At 41.9% G+C, this 19,383-nt stretch overlaps 2 protein-coding genes across 8 annotated transcripts in view; both read right to left on the bottom strand.

Annotated features, from left to right (window-relative positions):
- YRDC (yrdC N6-threonylcarbamoyltransferase domain containing) overlaps positions 1-6,260 on the bottom strand; it is a 45,384-nt gene extending 39,124 nt beyond the window's left edge. For all 4 annotated transcript variants that reach the window (XR_012765734.1, XM_075437810.1, XM_075437809.1 and 1 more), the window contains exons 1-2: positions 6,103-6,260; positions 222-411 (exon numbers count right to left, since the gene is read on the bottom strand). Coding sequence is in view for 3 of the 4 variants with exons in the window: in XM_075437810.1 (XP_075293925.1) it covers positions 222-411; positions 6,103-6,180 (268 nt within the window). In the remaining variant the exon portion in view is untranslated. The remainder of the gene's footprint in view (positions 1-221; positions 412-6,102) is intronic.
- The window catches only part of MTF1 (metal regulatory transcription factor 1), a 21,509-nt gene continuing 2,499 nt past the window's right edge, over positions 374-19,383 (bottom strand). For 3 of the 4 annotated variants that reach the window (XM_075437804.1, XM_075437805.1, XM_075437803.1), the window contains exons 3-11: positions 13,626-13,864; positions 13,072-13,203; positions 12,474-12,547; positions 11,820-11,953; positions 10,925-11,002; positions 9,778-9,880; positions 8,629-9,185; positions 7,666-7,732; positions 4,986-6,636 (exon numbers count right to left, since the gene is read on the bottom strand). In XM_075437804.1, coding sequence (XP_075293919.1) covers positions 6,248-6,636; positions 7,666-7,732; positions 8,629-9,185; positions 9,778-9,880; positions 10,925-11,002; positions 11,820-11,953; positions 12,474-12,547; positions 13,072-13,203; positions 13,626-13,864 — 1,773 coding nt within the window. In that variant the 3' untranslated portion in view covers positions 4,986-6,247. Of the gene's footprint in view, positions 412-4,985; positions 6,637-7,665; positions 7,733-8,628; positions 9,186-9,777; positions 9,881-10,924; positions 11,003-11,819; positions 11,954-12,473; positions 12,548-13,071; positions 13,204-13,625; positions 13,865-19,383 lie in introns of those variants that run through there. The other variant, XM_075437807.1, reaches the window with a different exon arrangement.

Below are 19,383 nucleotides of genomic sequence, written 5' to 3'. Positions count from 1 at the left end.
CACTCGGTACCCAAAACCTTCAGCCCAGGGATCCATCTGCACCCCGGGAAATTCTGCCTCCCTCGCTCCCCCCGAGAGCACGGCCACCGGCCCTGCGCCCCTGCTCGACCTCGGGCGCCTGCACTGAACACAGCGGGTGCTGCACGCCAGGGACTACGCCAGCGCTTCCCCTTTTCAAAAACAAAGAGTTGTAGATTGACAGCATCCACTCTGAGTCTTACCCGCACCCGAGTGACCGTGAGGAGACGAAGTCCGGTGATGAAGGTCACTGCTGGTGGGGGAGGGAGGAGGCTGCTGCAGCCACCGCTGTCGTCCGCTGGGGTCTGGAAACGCCTTCCTGCGCCGATCGGCCCCACGGGAAGGAGCATCGCGCTCATCTCCCAGGTAATTCATACATACTCCGAGGAAAAACTATTGTAACACAATGTTTAAATAAGCATTTAATTAGGATTCCATTAGTATTAATATTGCTTTCAATTCCAAAAAAGTTAATTTCCACTTCTTTGCAGATATTTCAAAGTACAATATTAACTTCATACAAAATGAGCAATTAAGCAAACACCATTATTTCACATTTTACATTCTTCAAAAAATACAAATTCATATTTACTCTTTTTTGGGTTTTGGAGATGCTCTTCCTTTGGAAGTACTGTACCTGTAACTAACATCTTCACATTGCTCAATGTAAGCACATTTGTTCCCATGTTTCATAATTAAATAAATTCCTTTAATACCATACACACATTCTGGAAAAACTGGGGTTCTTTTGTTTCATCATCTCCAAGACCGCTGCCCAGCTCCCCGTACGCGTCAAACGGAACAGAAGCCGTCAGGAGACGGCCCAGGGCTCTCCCAGCCCCCCGGGTTCGACCGTGACACAGCTGTCGGTGCTGGACGGCGCCAGGAACCGCCCAGGCTCAAGGTCTGCGCGTCCCTGCCCGCCACGCTGCTGCTGCTCGCTGCGAAACACAACTGCAACTCCCTCGCCAAACAAGGGTCAGACAGAAAGCTCCGGTTTGGTAAGCAAGTGGAAGGACACAAAGCTACACAGCAAGAAATACCAGCTACTGGAACTACGGTACTGCAAAAACATACCCTCGATTTTGCTGAAAAAGATCATATGAAAAAAATTTCTTGTAAGAAAAAGTAGAAACTGCATTTATTTGAGAAAGTGTACACTGCATAATGAACCAAATTTTGGCCAGCTTGCACACCACCAAAAGCATGGTGTGGGATTTTTAAACTAGTTCCAAGAACACACACACTTTGACTATGTACACTACTACATAAATATCCAGTTTAATTTGCATTTCTCAGTGCAGACACAGAATCCAACTTCTAGAACATGAGATATATATCAAGACAAGACGCAAAAAAGTTAAAAGTTCAGCCCTGCCCGTGAGTATCAACTACAGATAACATTTATAAAAACGACATTGTTTCCAAAATATGTTACGGAAAAAATAATGTACCAATTAAAAACTATGCACTCAGAAATTTGTAGGGTTTATTAAAGACATGCTTTTTTTTTTTGCCTTACAGTCCAGGTTGACTCTAACAGTTCTGCCCAGGTAGCTCAGATCACTTACGCCAAGGACACTTCACCCCCAGATCTCCAAGCATTTCAAAAAGACAAGTCTCACTGTCCCCATTGCACAGGGAGGGCACCGAGAGGCCAGGCCATTGCCCAAGGTCTCACAGCCAGCCAGCAGCAGAACAAAGCACGTGGCACCAAGATCCCGTCTGCAACACCTCGTCAACGCGGCTGCCTCTCATTTCAGTCACCAGCTGGCAAAACCAGGAACAGCTTTTCACCTCCCATCAACTCAACGGCAGTCACACCTTAACCGCTCTCCCCCAGCCCTTCGTTCGTTCTCCCAGCCTTATTTATAAGGGGTGCACAAGAGTACTGTAAACAGTTCAACAATGTTGCTGCAGTTGCAAAAACAGCATCTTGGATGACTGCAGAAGCGCCATCCTCCATGAAGTAAGGCAGATAACATGACATCAAAAACGATCGCAAAGACAAATTTTAAAGGTGCAACATGCCTGTTTGCAAACAGCTTGTCACTTCTGTCATACTTGTGTGGCAGAACAGAGCGGAGGACAAGGGAGAAAGGACAGCCACCAATGGACACAGCTGTGTCCAACAGAAGTGACAAGCAGCCCACCAGAAAGCGCGAGAGAAAAGGCCTGCTAAAGCACAGTGCTCTCCGCGGAATATTTGCATAGATTGGACGTTTGCTAATGATGCATAATTTCTCTTGGGTCCAGACAGGGAAGGGCAGCATGTCACTGAGCTAGTTACTATATTCGTTCAGTTAGACAGACACAGACAGACTGACCACACGGGACAAAGATCTTTAGCTACAAGTATTGCACCAAGTTAAGTGCTCATCTTTGCACACCCCTGTTAACTTTTACTCAGAGCAAAAATAAACTTTGTGAAAGTATATACAAAAGAAATTGCAGCAATTGGGTTAAAGATAGAATAACCTAAAGTGCATTTTAGACACCAGTATGAGGTTCTGCGAATTCATCTTTCTGGACACAGTCAGCATTATGGAAGTGCCCAATTCGTACTTTGTTCTATACAATTCAGTACCAGCATTTACACAGTGCTGATTTTCCATCCCTCTATCACCTACAAGCATGAAAAGCAACTCCCGCAGCCTTCAACTGCACGCCAAGTCTGTTTGCCTGGGTCACTGCGTGGTGACTAGAGCTACCGACACTGGTCATTAGACCCATTCTACATGTTTAAGCTTCTGCACCCATCTAGAAACCGTAAGTGACCAAGTAAATCCCCGCAAGCCACAAAACAGCCAAACCTTTAACACAACGACCCAGAGCGGTGCAGTTCTGCTCTCTGATCATTAGAGGGGTTTGTGAAATTTGCCTTTTGCAGAGGGAGGGCATGCTGCTCTCAGAGGCTCCAGCATATCAACAGAACATGCCCCTTTCTGGGAATCCAACATCTTGCCAGATCTACAGTGGCTGAAACTTCCCCCCTTTGTTAAAAATGTTACTGTGAGTATGCCAAATGCTGGGGGAACAAGCGGAAGAGGACAGAAAATTCTCTTGTCCCTCGGAAATCTCAGGGCTTTGCTGTGACTGCCCTCTCTTGCCAGCTGCTCGCGGATCTCCTCCCATCCACGCGTGCTGATGACCACCCCGGCAGCACAGCATTCAGTCCCACGGCCCTGGGGATGATGTAAATGTCCACTGTGAAACACATCAAATACACGCAGCACGGAACACTCTGGAAAGCGAACCAATGATTAAACAATAAAAGTACACATCTGTACAGCACAACCGGGTGGGATGCACAGTCCCTGGTGCAGCGGCCTGTGCATTCACAGAATCAGGCTGCTCTCGCCTCATTACAAGCTCTAATTACTTTCACCTAAATTGCAGCCTGCCTGATGCACGTACAAGAGCGTAACGGCTAACCTAATGTACTTAGAAGTTAGCACAAACATGGAACACATTGCTTTTCCTAGAACACACAAAGGGAAAACAGCAGTTGTGAAGAGAAAACAGCAGAGAGGTTAACCCCCGACACCCACTCAAAAGGACACGTGCGGTACCTCACTGCTGCCAATCACCACGCTTCCAAATCAGCTTCCAATTTCAAAGCCTTCAGTAGATTATTCTATTCATTTCTGTCACAAAGGAGTTTGCTATCTAGTCCAACCAGAAGTGTCTTTTAGGTGGACTAAGTCACGAGCAGCAAAAGTAGCATGAAAAAAACACTTCCCTGAAGGTCGGCAAGGCCCAGAAGAGGCTGCTGAATCCCCCGGCTGTCACATTTCAGGCCACACCTGGTCCCCTTGTCCCCATCAGAGAAAATCCCGCAGCTCCAGGGGGATCTCCTGCGTTAGCAGACCCTCTCACACACACGCATACATCCGCTCACCCTTGCACCATACCACGGGGAGGCATGAGGCCCCTTGCAGCGGGCTGTGCTCCCGGGGAACCCCACGCAGCCCCAGGCGCCCGAGCCGAGCTCTGCGCAGGAGACTCATCCCTGCGAGGATGGTCCCAGCCACACAGCCCTAAGACTGTTTCCTTCGTGTCCAAAGCAGTCCTTGCTGCCACACAACCAAACTGCATTGCAAAATGAAGCTGCAGGAGAAAAACAAAGGGGCCACCATCTCGCTGCCCTCTAGGGATTACCGTTACAAGAACAAAACGTAAACCACTGTTAATCCACGTTTCGTGGATGCAAACCTTATTGCTGCAGGGCCCACATCCCTGCTGCGATGGCACTGCACCACACATCACCACACACAGACACGAAATGCAATCAGCATGTTTCCAGTTCAGCTGGTGTCCCCAGGCTCGTCACTGCAATTACCGAAACGGAGCACTCTGCCCTAGCAGAGTGACACGACATCTCCCAGCCACAAAGCATTCTTTGCACAGCCTCTCCTCCCTCATGTTCGCACCAACAGGACCCAGTTTTCTGCACCCAGCAACGGGAAGCAAGTTGTCAAAGACATGAAAAGACAGTTCCCTCCAGCCCATTTCCATCGGCGCTGTGGTAGGGGATTTGCACGGCAATAGCACGGGAGATGGCGTAAGCCACGGTCTCAGCTAAGACTGCGACAGTGGTGGTGGTAAGGCTAAACAGAGCACGTCACAAGAGGTTAAAAAACCTGCTAATCATCTGGCATCCTGGGGAAGTCTGGCTGCACTCCTATGCTTCTCCCCCCAGCAGGTACAGAGCAGCTCTGATCAAACAAAAAGAGTGAAAGACCTCTATCTTCTAGGAGTTTGCATTCCTAAATCTAGTGTGCAGAGACACTCCACATTAATTGGCTTACAGTTGTTATCTTTGTATCTCACTAATGACAACACTGTAAACTGAATCAAGACTATTTAATATTCTTTAACACAAAAAGACTGACAGCCAAAGCCAGAATGATGGATAAAACACTATAAAATTACATCTTTTAAAATAATGCAGCATAAATAAACCATTTAGAATGAGACTGCATTTATTGCAACATTACAGGCTTTTTGGTGGAAGGGGGGGTTTGTGTTTTATTTACCCTGAGTAGGTTAGAATATAGACTTTCAGTTTGATATGAAAAACTACTATCTTGTGTTAACATCTTTTAGTCAAGAAATAGCCCCGTGCACAAAAAGCTGGCATTGCAGTAGGTTGGAGGCAGATTCAGGCAGAAATTATATAGCTTAACACAAAAAAAAGGAAGCATTTATGGACAGCTGAAGGATAGACTCACTGAATTCAAACTGAATTTACGCTGAAGCATTCTAAAAATTTTCCTAGAGTTGTTCTTGACAAAAGATGAGAGTAACCAGCAAAGGCACCATGCTCCTGATTAAACAGTCACAGGGCTTGTTTAAGAGAATGACTTGTTTCTGAACAGCCAGACAAATCAGAAGAGCAGCAGGCACCAATCTGACTACCTCTGGGACTCACTGCATCCTTCAATGAGAGGCAAAGAAAACAGACACTTAAGCCTGAGTAAGCAGGGGCTCCGATTGTGTTTCCACATTGTGAAACAGCGTGTCTGCCACCACACTTCAAAGTCCTCATGAAATTAAATTAATAGATCTATCACAAACACAAGGTACTTGCGCCCTACTGAAACAAACTCCCCAAAAGTTTCTGTAGGCTTTAGTAACAGTGTTAGTACGAAGCAAACCCAGGCATCAGCTCCCAGCTCAGTGATGTGACATTCGCTTTCCAATAAAATTGCAGATAAATCATCTTCTACAATAATGCCATTTTCTACTACAGCAAATTACTTTCCAGGGCTCCCCTTATAGTGCATGGTTAGTATCAGACACAAGAGACAGAAGAAAATTATAGACCCAAGGAGCTGTAACAAAGACCCACTCACTGCCAGTACCTTAATCCCAACCATAAATGATGTGCAATTGGAGACAAACTAACCCCCCCTTTTTTCTTTTTTAAATCTTTTTGCACACGAGTAACCTTAACTTCTGTGTTCACATATGACAAGCAAAAGTGACAGACAGTGCAGCCAAAACAGTTCATATATAACTTAGCTTTTTTTTTTTTTTCCTTTTCTTTTTTTAGAGATAGATTCTCAAAGATGGATGTACCTGGGACGTGACTAAGATGACATCTGTGAAGCAGAAATAAGCCACAAAACTTCCAAAGAGGAAGGAAAAAGAATCCATCCTTCAGTTTCTGCTTCTAAGAAGAAGGGTTTTACCCTCCAGGTGCAAAGGAAAATCTGGAACATCTTCACTTAGAGAAGCTGCTATGCAAACCAATTTCTTCCTCACCCTGCAGTAGTGCTTCGATTGGAATTATATTAGATGGGGTTTCAGGGCTTTGGAGGGACAGGAAGTCCGACACATCCATGGCACTTAACGTTTCAGTCTGTGAGTCTGAAGGGTTAACTATCTGACTGCTCTGCCCACTCGAAGGAGAAGGGGAAGAGGAAGGAAAGGTCTGAGGCTGCAGCTGGGGAGCTGGCTGCTCCAAAGCTTTTGAATCAGGTGAGGAACATTCCTTCTTAATGGTGGCTTTGTCCTTGGCAGAGTCTCGGCAGGCACACTGACACTGGCAGGCCTCCTCCTGCTTTATAATAATGACAGGAACACTGAGACCAATCTGCTGAACAGGATTTCCTAGAGACAAAACAGAACGGAACTACATAATTTCACAGCAGGAAGAGAGAAATCGTCTTTGTTAAATTACACTGTATGCACCTCGCAGCACAGATTATGTGTTACTTTGTTCAAGCACAACAAATACCTCTACCAGATGATAAACAAGAAAAAAGTTGCAGGTACTCTCTGTTGATGAGCAATCTGTTCAGGCTGAGCCCAGACATTAGAAGTCTAAATTTTTTGTTGCACAGCACAGTATGTCTCTTCTGACAGCCACGGTAAGTTCTACAGCATAAAACCCAACAGAGCGGCCAGTCCCTATGCACCAGCCTCTGAAGATGAGGATACAACATCACACCAGAAATTTCACTCCTTGACATCAACCCAGGTATTTTCCTGTTCGCTCTCTCTAGTCTGCTCTCCTCTCCCATCTTGCTTCTCATGCTTCCTCCTCACTCTTCCTATGCTGCTCTACTTACCTGGCTTCCTTTCTGTTTTAAAATTTAAGTTTTAAATTTTAATTAAGTTTTAAACTTACCAGATCTCTCTTGACTCTGACTAGTTAATCTCTGCAAGATAACAACACTGTGTAGGAAGCATATTATGGAACAGCACTTCTATAGTTGTGTATCATTTTGATGAATCTCACAGATAGTGCTTACCAAAAACAATGGCTAAAGAACTGATTAAGTTTACTACCTGTTTCATGTCTTCATTTAATAGAAAAAAACCCCAAATTATGTCCTTGTATTTCTGCCTCTTATTTTTCTATAGAAGTTCCATTAAAACATCATTTTTAAGACTACTGGATCTAATTTGTGAACCTGATTACATCACAAGTTGTTAGAGAAACTACTATACAACAGATCTCAGCGCAAACCTAAGAGTCTACAGCAGACAGCACTTCAAACCTCAGGTAAGCAAAAAAATAGTTGAAAGCATTTTCTTCAACATTTCTGCAAGCAATAAAATCACCACAAATCCTGGTCAAGATAACTGTACTGCAAACAAAGAGAGAAAAGCAAGTTCTGTGTCAAGCATGCTTACCTGTGTTGCCAGCTACTGGTAATGCAGTGGTAAAAAAAACTTTTTCTACTACTTTTGGAACTTGCGGCTTAAAAGAAAACAAGAAAAAAGCGTGAGTTGATTCCATTCAAATTTCTGGTGTTCAAATTCTAAACATCTGCAAACAAATGAAACAGCTATACACACATCCCAGAATGAACACACAGGAAAACTGATAAAAAATTACAACATTTAGCTTGGTTCTGGGCTATGTTCCAACCATCCCGAAACTCAGAGTATTATTTGAGTAGACCTAAAGATGGGGAGTAACCACCCTCTGCACCACATGCTTGTTAACACAGGTTGTGTTTTTTGACAACTGAATGACTGAATTCTCAATAAAAATGTTGTGCTTGCTCATACCGCTTGTACCTGCAGCCGTTCGTTCTTGACCACTTGCAAGTGAGCAAGTCTAAAGATGGCAACAGTATTCTTAAAGATAAAACACATGAAGTCTCAGCTATCCAGATATACTGGAGAAACAAACATTCTGTTTTTACAGAAAACTTTTCATTATCTTTATCAGGCTACATCAGGAAGAGACAGATTACAAAATGTCTAAACACAAATTTTACAGTGTCTTTCATGCCTCTACTTGTCAAAAGTAACAGATTAAGACCCAGATATGTTCTCAGGCCATGTGGTGCACTGTCCTGGATAAACCAAGACGATACGTGCTGCGAGAAGCCTGTCACTTGGGAAAAGAAGAAAGCAAGATTTTTCTGCACCCTGGCTTTCTCTATTTTCTATTTATTTCTCTATCTATTTTAGGGGCTACACTGGTGACATGCTGATACATATTAACATGATAAGCATTATTTAATATTGCATCTTGATTTGTATCTTACAATTACAGGCTTGATCCCCTGCCTTTTCAAAAGCAAGGACTTTAGAAGGAAAGAGGGATGGTTCAGGCTGTTTCAAACCTGTGCTGGATATACTAACCATTTGTTCTTGGCTTTGCGGAGAACCAGTGGCACCATTTAAGATCCATTGTAAGTTTTGCTCTCCCATGACAATGCTGGACTGCAGAATAGCGGTGCTCTGAGAAGGAGTAATTGTTATAGTTGGATTACTGCTCAGAACAGAGTTCGCACCAACAGGCACAGTCTGAACTACAGCTGGCAGGGGCTCAGTGCCGCTTGATGCTGTTGGGGCAGACACCCCAGCAACCACTGAAAGTCCTGGTACAATGGGCTGTGGTGGTGTCTGAGTGTGCTGCAGGAAGTCTTGGTGACTGGCTGCAAACTGTGTGCTGTGAGGAACAGGCACTTCTGGGGACTGTAAAACAGTTGCAGGATTTCCAAATGCAGCTTGCTGTGAGCTGGTTCCTATGGAGGAGGAAGCAGCAGGTGCTGCTGAGGCTTGTAGTGCTGAATGCGAAGGCTCAGAGATGCCAAGCTGCAGTACAAGTGGAAGAGACAACGATGCCGAGTCTCCTGCAGAAGGCGGAACAGCAGTGACTGAGTCTGCATCACCATTAAAACCTTCAATCAAGGCAGCTGCCAGAAGAAACAACAACAAAAAAAAATAAATACATCGGTTCTCCTAAGATTTGAACACACAACTTTTTCATTTAATTTCTAAGCTAGCTGATAGATTTTTCTTAAGTAAAGTGTTACCACTTTCACAGCTTCACACGAGTGCTCAAAAACATGTAACACTATACAGCGAAATCTAGAAGCAGGTTCCAATTCAGGAAGCTAATAACACTGAACACTACATGCAAGTAGATCAGCCTCATTAGCTGTCTCTAAGAAGCCTTTCTATCAGCGGGTTTGTGCAGCTATGTCAAGAGAGGAAGCTTGAAAACAACGCTTATGTGGAAAGTCCAGGAGCATCAATGCCAGCATTGCACAACAGCATGCTGTAAACACTCGGTCAGTTCCTCTGTCGCTGTCCGAGCGTAACACCGTCTGTGAATACAATGCATTCCAACACAAAAGAATCTCAACACTGAAGTTGGGGTTGTGTTTGCTACTTAAAGTTATGTGGGGCAGTAATCTTCAGTCTGAAAGGCTGAATTAAGTACACGCACGCAGAGGGGGAAGACTGTCAAAAAGCTCTCTCAGATAGTGCAGACACAATTTGTACCTGTCTGCTGAGAGTCATCCTGATTTGCAGTATGATCTGGGCTCTGAAACATAGACTCAAAGATGCTTGCTGGTGAGATTGTGCTAAGGTCTTGTCCATGTGTCTGGCAAGTAGAAAATAAAGAGGAAGATATCAGACAATATTGTATTTCAGGTCTCCAGAAACTTTGCAGAAATCCCAGTCAAGCAGCGTACAAATGTCAGAAACACTTCTCCAATTAACCAGCCCCCTTCAGGAAAGGCAACATTTTTCACTTAGCTAGTGTAAAATGACATTTATTTTGGTTTTAGTACCCACAATCAGATTTACCAACATAATGAGCAACTCCTTACAAAAATAAGTAAGTCCTTCAAAATTAAGGTATATTCTTCTGCATCCATACTTTGTTTAATCCTTATTTCCTGTAATAGTCCATTAGAAATAGACATTAATTTGTTCTTGGCTGTTTGCTAAACTTATTCTGGGGCAGAAATAAAATAGCTCTGCTTAGATTATATCCTGGACCACGCACTACTGTCACCCACACTGCTCTAGGAACAGAATACGTTAAAAAGCTGCATACTGCTTCCACATCAAAGCACAAAAGAATGACGCAGTCTCATCAGTATATAATTTTCCTCTATTTAAAATCTAAGCTAAATCAGCAGTTATCAATAAGCAATAACATTACGGTAAAATCAGATGCAGAGCCTTTAAAAAGAGGTTGAATTAAGCACCGCATATTTTAAAGGAAAATTCCTCTCTTTCACTCCACTATTCTGCTTTTAGACAGAAACACTTATTTTTTGTTCCAACGTTCCAAAAAGGACAGCAATAATACGTCCTATTTACAGGCCCAATGGGGTGTGTAAGCAACATGTTTTGTCAAGAGAGAGCCTCCTGCAAACTGCCAAAAGACACACAAAAGAGCAGCATTCAGTACATCTAAAATAATTCTGTCTGAAGTCACTTATTCTGTGAGAGTACACCTACTCCACTAGCAAAATGAAAGCCTAAAGCAGAGCACGCTGGAGGCCTGAACAAGCGAAATGGAAGCAATCAGCCATACATATCTAATCTGCTGTGTTCTAGTTGACAGGACAAGCACACTGCCAGGAAAAAGCAGAACTCAAATTATGGGTGAGGCAATTCCGGGACAGTAACTCACTGGATTAGAGTTCTCCCGCAGTTCTGAATCTGTTGATATGAGGCTTAAGTCACTCAGACAAAGCGAGTGGCTTGTGTCCTGTAAAGAAAAAGAAATTGAGTCACTTATTTAAAAAAGTGTCAGAAACGTTTTCAATAACTTTTTAGAGTCCATACAATTCTGTCTATGTAGAATTTTTTTTACCTATATGTGACCCAAATCTCAGTTCTAAAATGAAGTGAGCAGTATTATTAAGCAAAGGATATTTAGTAACTATCAAGGATTCTTAATGTCTTTCACACTGCTTCCAGAAAATTAAATAATCTATAATTTTAAATTACCACAGGAACAAATTAGCCTAAAGAAAACAAAAAACTTAAACCTTAACAGTTAGTATTTATTTTACTTCACACGCTTATTAGATGGTATTGACTAAAACATAAGAATCTGCAGGGAAAGCATGATAATATACACAATTGCCTATATACTTGTGTCTGTACTCGGCATACTCATCAAAGCAGCAGTAGCCCAAGTGTTAATTTTAATGTGATCAAAATGAATAGACAAAAATTTTTCTAAATAAAACTTCATAACCAAATATCACGCTAGAAGTTTCAGAAATATTGATCCCACTGTTTATTATCAGCACACTGTAAACACAGTATATGAGAATAAACCCAACGCTGCCACCTGAACATCAGCAGTTTCAGAATTGAAATTGAATTCTTGGTTCAAAAAAGAGGCCACCGTGGGCTTCTTCATGGGAGACAGGGCACCGAGTAGTTACAAATCCCTTTGAAAATCCCAGCCTTAAATGTTACACCATTAGAACAGGCTACAGACCAAACAATTTCCTTCCCCAAGTACAGTTTTTCCTCCATCTAACACAGCAGCACTAGGAAGAAGTGCTACTAACCTCAGATACATTGTTATTGGGAAGTGCGTTATAGGAATGTCCTTTCTCATGACCTTTCATGTGACTCTTGAGACTGTACTGTGTACTAAAAGTCTTCTCGCAGCCATCACTGGGACAGAAGAAGGGTTTTTCCCCTATAGACAGGGCAAAACACATATAATAAACGTACAAACACTGTATGAAACACGTGCTTTTAAAGCACATAGCAGAGTGATAATATTTTATACAAACAAGACTGTGTAATGCCAATTCACGCATTCAGCATCCTTGGGAGTCTTGCAGATAAAAGCTTCCATTTTACCACGTGAACTGACACAAGAACACAACATTTAATTTATACGCATCATTACCGATACATTTGTGAAACACACTCATGAAATTCAAGATCTGTCAAGCATAAATGGAATATTGGGGATGGCCCTGACCCAGGTGTAGCAGTTTGCACTTGGCCTTGGTTAAACTTCATGAGGTTCACATGGGCTCCTCCAGCCTGTGAAGGTCCCTCAGGATGGTATTCCTTCCCTCTAACATATCAGCCACATCATTCAGCTTGGTGTCACCCAGATATTATATATAAGTACAAATTAGGATTCTGAAAGTTAGCATAAACTGAATAAGCTCAATTAAGAGAAAAAACAAACCCTTGGGACTTACCAGTATGTGTCCTAACATGTGTTTTAAGGTGGTGGCTTGCAGCAAAAGCCTTTCCACAACCGTCATGCTCACACCTGAATGAGGCATCACAGAAGAGTTAGCATCAGGCTTATTTGCTTAGTTACAGCCTTTGATCACACTTTGCAAATAGCTCCAGGACTCTAAAAAGCAGGCCTAATGCTAATCTGTGCTAGTAATCAGGTATCTCCCAACAGCTGCCATGCATGCTGCACAGACTATAGCAGGGCTCTGAATAGGACTTGAAAATTCAAGCATGAAGTCGGCATTTTGGGGGCACCCCCTTCATGGAGTGAACATAGCATCCCAGCAGAAAAGCAGCATTGTGTTTGAAAAACACGCTCATCGTGGCATACATTTATGCTTAAAAAACCAGCTTGACTATTCTTGTCTTTGAAGACAGTCATTTCACCCACTTTCACAGACAACTGAGGGAGCTCTAGAACAAACATATGCTAGCCGCCTTCACTTTTTTCTCATGAGAACAGCTTTTAATTCAGCACAGTAATAGCTGCCTTTTGGCAGAGGTGGCCCATTACTTAAGTCCCACAGAAGTAAAAATTGTCATCCAGCAACTTACCGAAATGGCTTTTCTCCTGTGTGTGTTCGAATGTGCTTCCTCAGGTCACTGTGCGTTGTGAAGTATTTACTGCAGCCTTCTGATTCACAGTTAAACGTTTTCCCTGTGTGAAGCCTCTGATGTGCCTTCAACCTAAAAAGCATGCCAAAAAAATACCTCTTATGACCTGCAGAACGAGACAGTCCCTACCCGAGGCAAGCAAGCCATTCATTCAAATATGCAGGACAGGATCAAATGCTTAACGTATTCCGAATTGAAGGTAACCAGCTTATGAAAGTAACTGGCATCAATTCCAAAGCCCTCAAGCAAATCTGAGAAATCCTTGTGTCTGTGCACCATCTCCAATACTACTGTAATATAAATAAGCTAAGTATGTCATCATAGGTTCTGTCATTCTACTCTTGGTGTAGCATCTTCATATTTTGGGGGGGTTATATTTATATCTGTACCTGGAAGAAGCGTAACAACTGTATTCAGACACAAACAAAAAGTAGATGCAACTTGCAAAACAGCAACAGCCACATCTACAAGAGAAACAGGGAGGGACTTCCTACCTGTACAGTGTATTGAACGCCTTTTCACAGCCCTGCACATCACATTCAAACGGCTTTTCCTTAGTGTGCACTCGAACATGGATTTTCAGGCTGTAGGAGGTAAGGAAGGCCTTGCCACAGCCTTCCTGATTGCAGACAAAAGTGTATTCCCCACGATGTGTCTTTTGGTGAGTGCGCAGGTTTCCGGCAGTGCTGTAGGTGCGCGGACAGCCCTCAAAGGTGCACTGGTATCTCTTAACCTAAGAGACAAAATGCTGCATACTTAACAATTTTTAAGCATTTCTGGAATCTATACAGGGTAGAACTGCAGTTAAACATCAAAGGCAATGGAATAGATTTTGACTCCAAAGGCAAAAATATATTGCTGTTTAATTATCAGATAACTTAATATTTCTGCTGCACTATGTGAGGAAGGAGTGGCACACATTGGAAAGCAGGCTTGACCTTACAGAAGAACCTACTAGAAAGGGGGAAAAAGGAGAAACATAATTCGAATTATTTCTAGCTAAAAATCCGAAAATAGTTGGAAAGGACACTAAGAGGCTATCAAACCAATCCACTATTCCCCTATGTAGCACCTGCATTTCACTCAGGTCTTTCTAGCAGAGCTGCTTATTTGTGGAGGAGGAAGACAAGGGAAAATGTACTTTCACAACCTGACCCTCAAAAGCACTGCCCTGTTTGCTGAATTCCTATTAACACCTTGAATGAGAACTATGGTTTTCACCACCTCGTATGGTCTAACCACCAGTCCATTTATTACTTCATTTCATCTCAAAAGCAGCCTTCACTGTGCTTTGTTCTTCTCTTCTGTGTTTACTGAAACAGTCACTGCCTGAACTGTAATGAATCAAACAAGGTGCTTTACATCCAAAGGCAAGTGTTACAGATCTCTCAGCCAGCTATCTAGATCACCAGGAAACAATTTCACACCAAACTAGATTCGGCAGCCTTCCCAGCTTCTGCAACAGGCAGAAAGAGACCACGTAGAAGCTTCCACTGTGCAAGTCATAATGCTTAATTAAATCTCATTCTCTCTTACGAAACGGAAGGAATAAGCCATCCGATATGCTTGAATAAATTTATCTTGAACATTAATTATCAGACTGACGGCTTTCATTTGACTGTTGCAGTTGAGAAACCTTAACATCTCAAAGTGATTAGAGAACCCAAGAGAGAACTTGATGGTTGACAGACAAGAAGCAGAAGAGTAGTCCAAAAAATGCTGATTTGGAAAGGTTTAGAAAGGCAATGTAAACTCGCAATAGAGGCGCAGGAACTTGCAGATTTAGTATTCTAACAAAAAGTCAGGAAGATAATACAGCAGGACATAATCCAACAGTTTTCCTCTTTTCCAAGGCACAAAGCACCTGTCTCATAGTGCCGAGTATTACTGCTTCAGAAAAACAGATACCGAATTGTGGGTTGATACCAGGAGAACCAGATGAACCTACACATAACCTATGGGTAACACTTACGGGTTTCTACCCATCTCATGACCCAACAACTGTTCTTTTCTTCTTTATATACACCCATCAGAAAAGAGTACTTCATAATCACAGTTCTTTACTACCACGGCTTGGAAGCTGAGAACAGAATAACACAGGATGCCTTGATCTATCATCAGGGTAAGTGTAAAATCACTTTATATGAAGTCATTTTCCTCTCAGAATAACAGAAATTTAGGTAATGTGTTAAGTACGTTCTTGGTGTACTTAATTAATAACTGAATATTTCTAAATCCTTCCATAAAATAACTAATTTGATTAATGCTTTGTGTAATATCACACAAATGAAACAACGGGCCCTCAGTAAAACCACTATGAGATCTGCAAATGGCTCTCAAACACATTTGTGTTTGGTCCAAAAACTGTCTCCCATTCATGTACTACAATGGCACAAGAATAAGGACAGTCGAGGGGATCTGGAACACATTATTTATTACACTAACAGTCCTTGGTACTGTTGAAGACTGTATCAGTGCTATAAGGGCCAAAGGCAGGTACACACCTGCAGGTTCTATTTCTCAAATACTCGAAGTAACAGCCCTTAACGGTGTCAGTTCGAGCCACATGTGCTCATCATTTCCTCTGAAGAGCGTGCCTACTAGATCCTACACCAAGTACCTGAGAACTGAGGCACCCAAAGGACACTTCATTGCACACTTTCACTCCCCTCTCCTCTCTACACACAGGTTTGAGTCCTTCATAACAGTACCTACAGAAGGAGGGTCTGAAGCACTGAGACACGCATTTCAGGGTGGTAACAATCAGGCTCTGCCTGTCCAGAACATCACTTCTAGACTTAGGGTAGCCTGGGAAATCAGCTCTTCAATAAGGGCAGGGATTGCCGTATAACTAAACACATCATCCCAACAGCTTTCCTGGAAACACCGTGGTCATACAGTCCCCTGGCACAGACTCACACCAGGTATAATTCGGGGTTTAGGTGGTTCTCCATAAGGAAAGAGAGCTAAATAGTCTCTCAGTTACTTCTAACCTATTTTGTAGGGAACATAATTGCCAGTAGGACCACTTTCCAAAAGCTTTATAAAATCTGAGTATACAGAAGCTGAACAATCTCTCGTGTAGTCTCAATCCATAGTGTCTTGCTGATACCGAAACAAGAGGCTGGCATTTACCATCACCTTCTTTTGATAAAACCTTAGTATTTGGAGAATATTAAAGCAGGTCAGACATACAAGATATCCATACACAGAGCACAGAAATATCATAACTATAAAGGCAGAAAGACATAAGACAACTATGAAATAACCAGCAGTAGTTTTCATTTTAGCTAGTGCTGAACTCAGCTCCTGCCTCTTAGACAGAGTTGACATTCACAGCGTATTGCTAAATGGAGATGAGTTGTACAAGCTATTATCAACACTTATCTCACTACTCTGTTAATCCAGGTAGAAATTTTACTCTCAAATGCAGACTTCAACAGACAATTACACACCCAGCAACTAGTTCTCCATGCTTGACCAACTTCACATGACAGATGAGAAGCCACATTATCCCACAGAACTGCAACTACCATGAAAAGCATTTAGCTATCATAAAATACAGTAGGGGAGGAAAAGACAACCGAAAGAAATTACAGAGTATGGCAAAAGAACAGTATAAAAAAGCATTTTGTCCCAGTAAGACTGAGAGAAAATTACCCATACTAAGGGTCATATCAAAAACTACAGTTCAGGAGCCCTACTGTCAAAACCCCAAAACTTTTCCTTTTTCAAAATATCTTGCCATGTTGAAGAGCCCCTTCTTCCAATTCTCACCACACTCCCATCTAACAAGGGAGACTGCGGATTTGTTTGTGGCTTTTTTTTTGTTTTTATAAAGGGGACGGGGAAGAGGACCTACTCCACACTTTACTGTAACAGCTTTAAATAATTTTTTAAAAAGTGCTAGTTGAGACATATTCATTCAATTTCTTGCAATACTAAATTTCATTTAAGATGAACTGTTTTCTCTTTTTTTCTACAGACACTAGTTACCTAGGCTGCCATAAGTACAGGCAATGTGATGAATTCATATGAGAACATGTAGGGAAATATCATGTTTAGACTCATGACTTGATAGCCTACCAAGAAATTCACAATACGGAGCAAATTCTTGCTAAATCCTTCTCCTCCTGTGATCCAAGATTCACTATAAAGCATTTGACTTCCTACAGATTCGCTAGTCCAGAAATACATGTGTGCTAAAGCAACAAAAATGGTACACTACACCAAAATGAGCTGTTAATGTCTGCATCTGATTCTCCCTTGATTTTGTACAAGACAGTAAAAAGAGGAAAGACCAAAAATGTAAACTGTTTAAGTTGAAAAAACAATCTAGATGATAGGACCAACAGTAACTTGAAGAGGAACAGGTTCTGGATGTCTTCACTTTTTTATCTAGTCATTTAACATTATTAGAAGCACAGTACAGAGAAGGAAGCAGTAATTCCACTGTAAAGCAACTTGCCCTTAATTTATAGTTTAAATCAGGTAAAAGTTATCAATAAATATCCAAGCATTACAATACAGTTACAACAATTAAAAAGTTTGGTTGTGTCGAGTCAGCCAAAACATAAGAGCACAGGCCGATAAACCACAGACACAAGGACAGAAAGCACATTTTATTAGACGGGAAGGGGTACACCACCTTCACCAGGGATCATCAGATTCAGTACAATTTCTGTATCACTACTGAAGTAAATGTTCCCTGTTAGAGTTTTAAGGCAGCTGGAAATTAACATTTTACATACTGCATTACAGGACATTCTCCACAGTACTTCTGGAATACACAAGGGACTTGACACAGGCATGAACTACCTGAAAATCAAGTGAGGAGTCTGTTAAACTTTCTAGGTGTTTACATTTAGGTCTAGAAAGTCAGAGAAAAGGAGATTATTAATTACAGATTAAGGATTTGGTTCCTAGCTGCCAATGCACATATTTAAAGGAAGATGGCAGTAACACTTTCAGTTTAACAGCCTGAACTATGACAAAGGCCTTGCAGTGCTCCCCCTTTGCTCAAAGAGCAAATCTTTATTTCACAAATCATTCTGAGAAGGGTACTGCAGACAGAAGCAATACTACTACCACGTTCCAAGCAAAATAAAACTTTCTGTAAAGCAGCAAAACATGTAATTCTCTTTTCACATTAGGAACATTAGCACATCAAATAAGCACTGATTGTACACATAAAATTGTGTAGATACTGACCATGAAAGACTTGAAGTTATAGCAGCAAGTAGTCAAGACCATGACCACACACAAGCAACAACAAAAAAGAAACACGGCAGCAACAGGAAAAACCACAGATGGCTACAATACAGGGCACACAGAAACAAGGTGCTTTGAAGACAAAGGCTGTGGCTGCACCACACATGCTTTCTGCAAAGGGCTGTGCTGCCTATCCCAAGGAGATGCAGCAGAGGGAAGCCAGAAGAGTCTTAATTAAGCATTTACTTTAGAAGTAGGAACTAACTGTCCAATAATTAACAAGACTGGCAAAAGCCTGACACTGTGCCAAAGTGTACTTAAACTGCTCTGTTTAACTCATCTTGAGTTTACAAGATTCCCCTTAAATTGCTAATTTTTCTGTATCATCACTGAACAAAAAACATACTGAATTTGAAATAGCAGACTATCACCACATTTATTCTTACAAACAGAATTGTAGCGAGAGAAGTATAATATAACAAAAAAAAATTAAAGGTAATTAAATGAAGTGTAAAACCCTCTTTTGCTTCATAAATGTCTAAGGCTGACCCGAAAATTTAAGATGTTATCTTTAGCATTAGAACTGCTACAGATGTTTTAGAAGTATCAAAGAACTGGGCTGCTGACTTTTAGAGACAAGCCAAGTGTTCAGGGGTTTTAGAGCCTTCCCCTCCCTATCTCCAGACAGCTCATCAAGCGTTTGAAACAGCAGGACAAAAAGGGCTTTTACAAGATGGAAGCGTGTCACATATGCTTAGGGCTTATTTCCACTGCACTCAGTGTAACTCGTCCCCACCCCAGAAAGTTAATTCAAGAGATGGAAGATAAATTCAGATAAAGGATTCCATTAGGAAATTCCAGGTCTTACAAGCCTTTTTTAAAAAAGCAGGGGTGACAAAATAAAATCAGTTTAATTGCTTGTGCAGTCATCCACACCTGTGTACCTAGTACATACTGTTCTCTGCAGATTGCAAGCTTATTATCCCACAAAAAGAAAGCAGCAATATGACTGACATACAAAATCTAAATATTTTGGCAGCT

This window comes from Opisthocomus hoazin, chromosome 17, assembly GCF_030867145.1.
Source record: "Opisthocomus hoazin isolate bOpiHoa1 chromosome 17, bOpiHoa1.hap1, whole genome shotgun sequence".
NCBI classification, from domain to species: domain Eukaryota; kingdom Metazoa; phylum Chordata; class Aves; order Opisthocomiformes; family Opisthocomidae; genus Opisthocomus; species Opisthocomus hoazin.
This window is presented reverse-complemented; position numbering and strand designations above follow the sequence as displayed.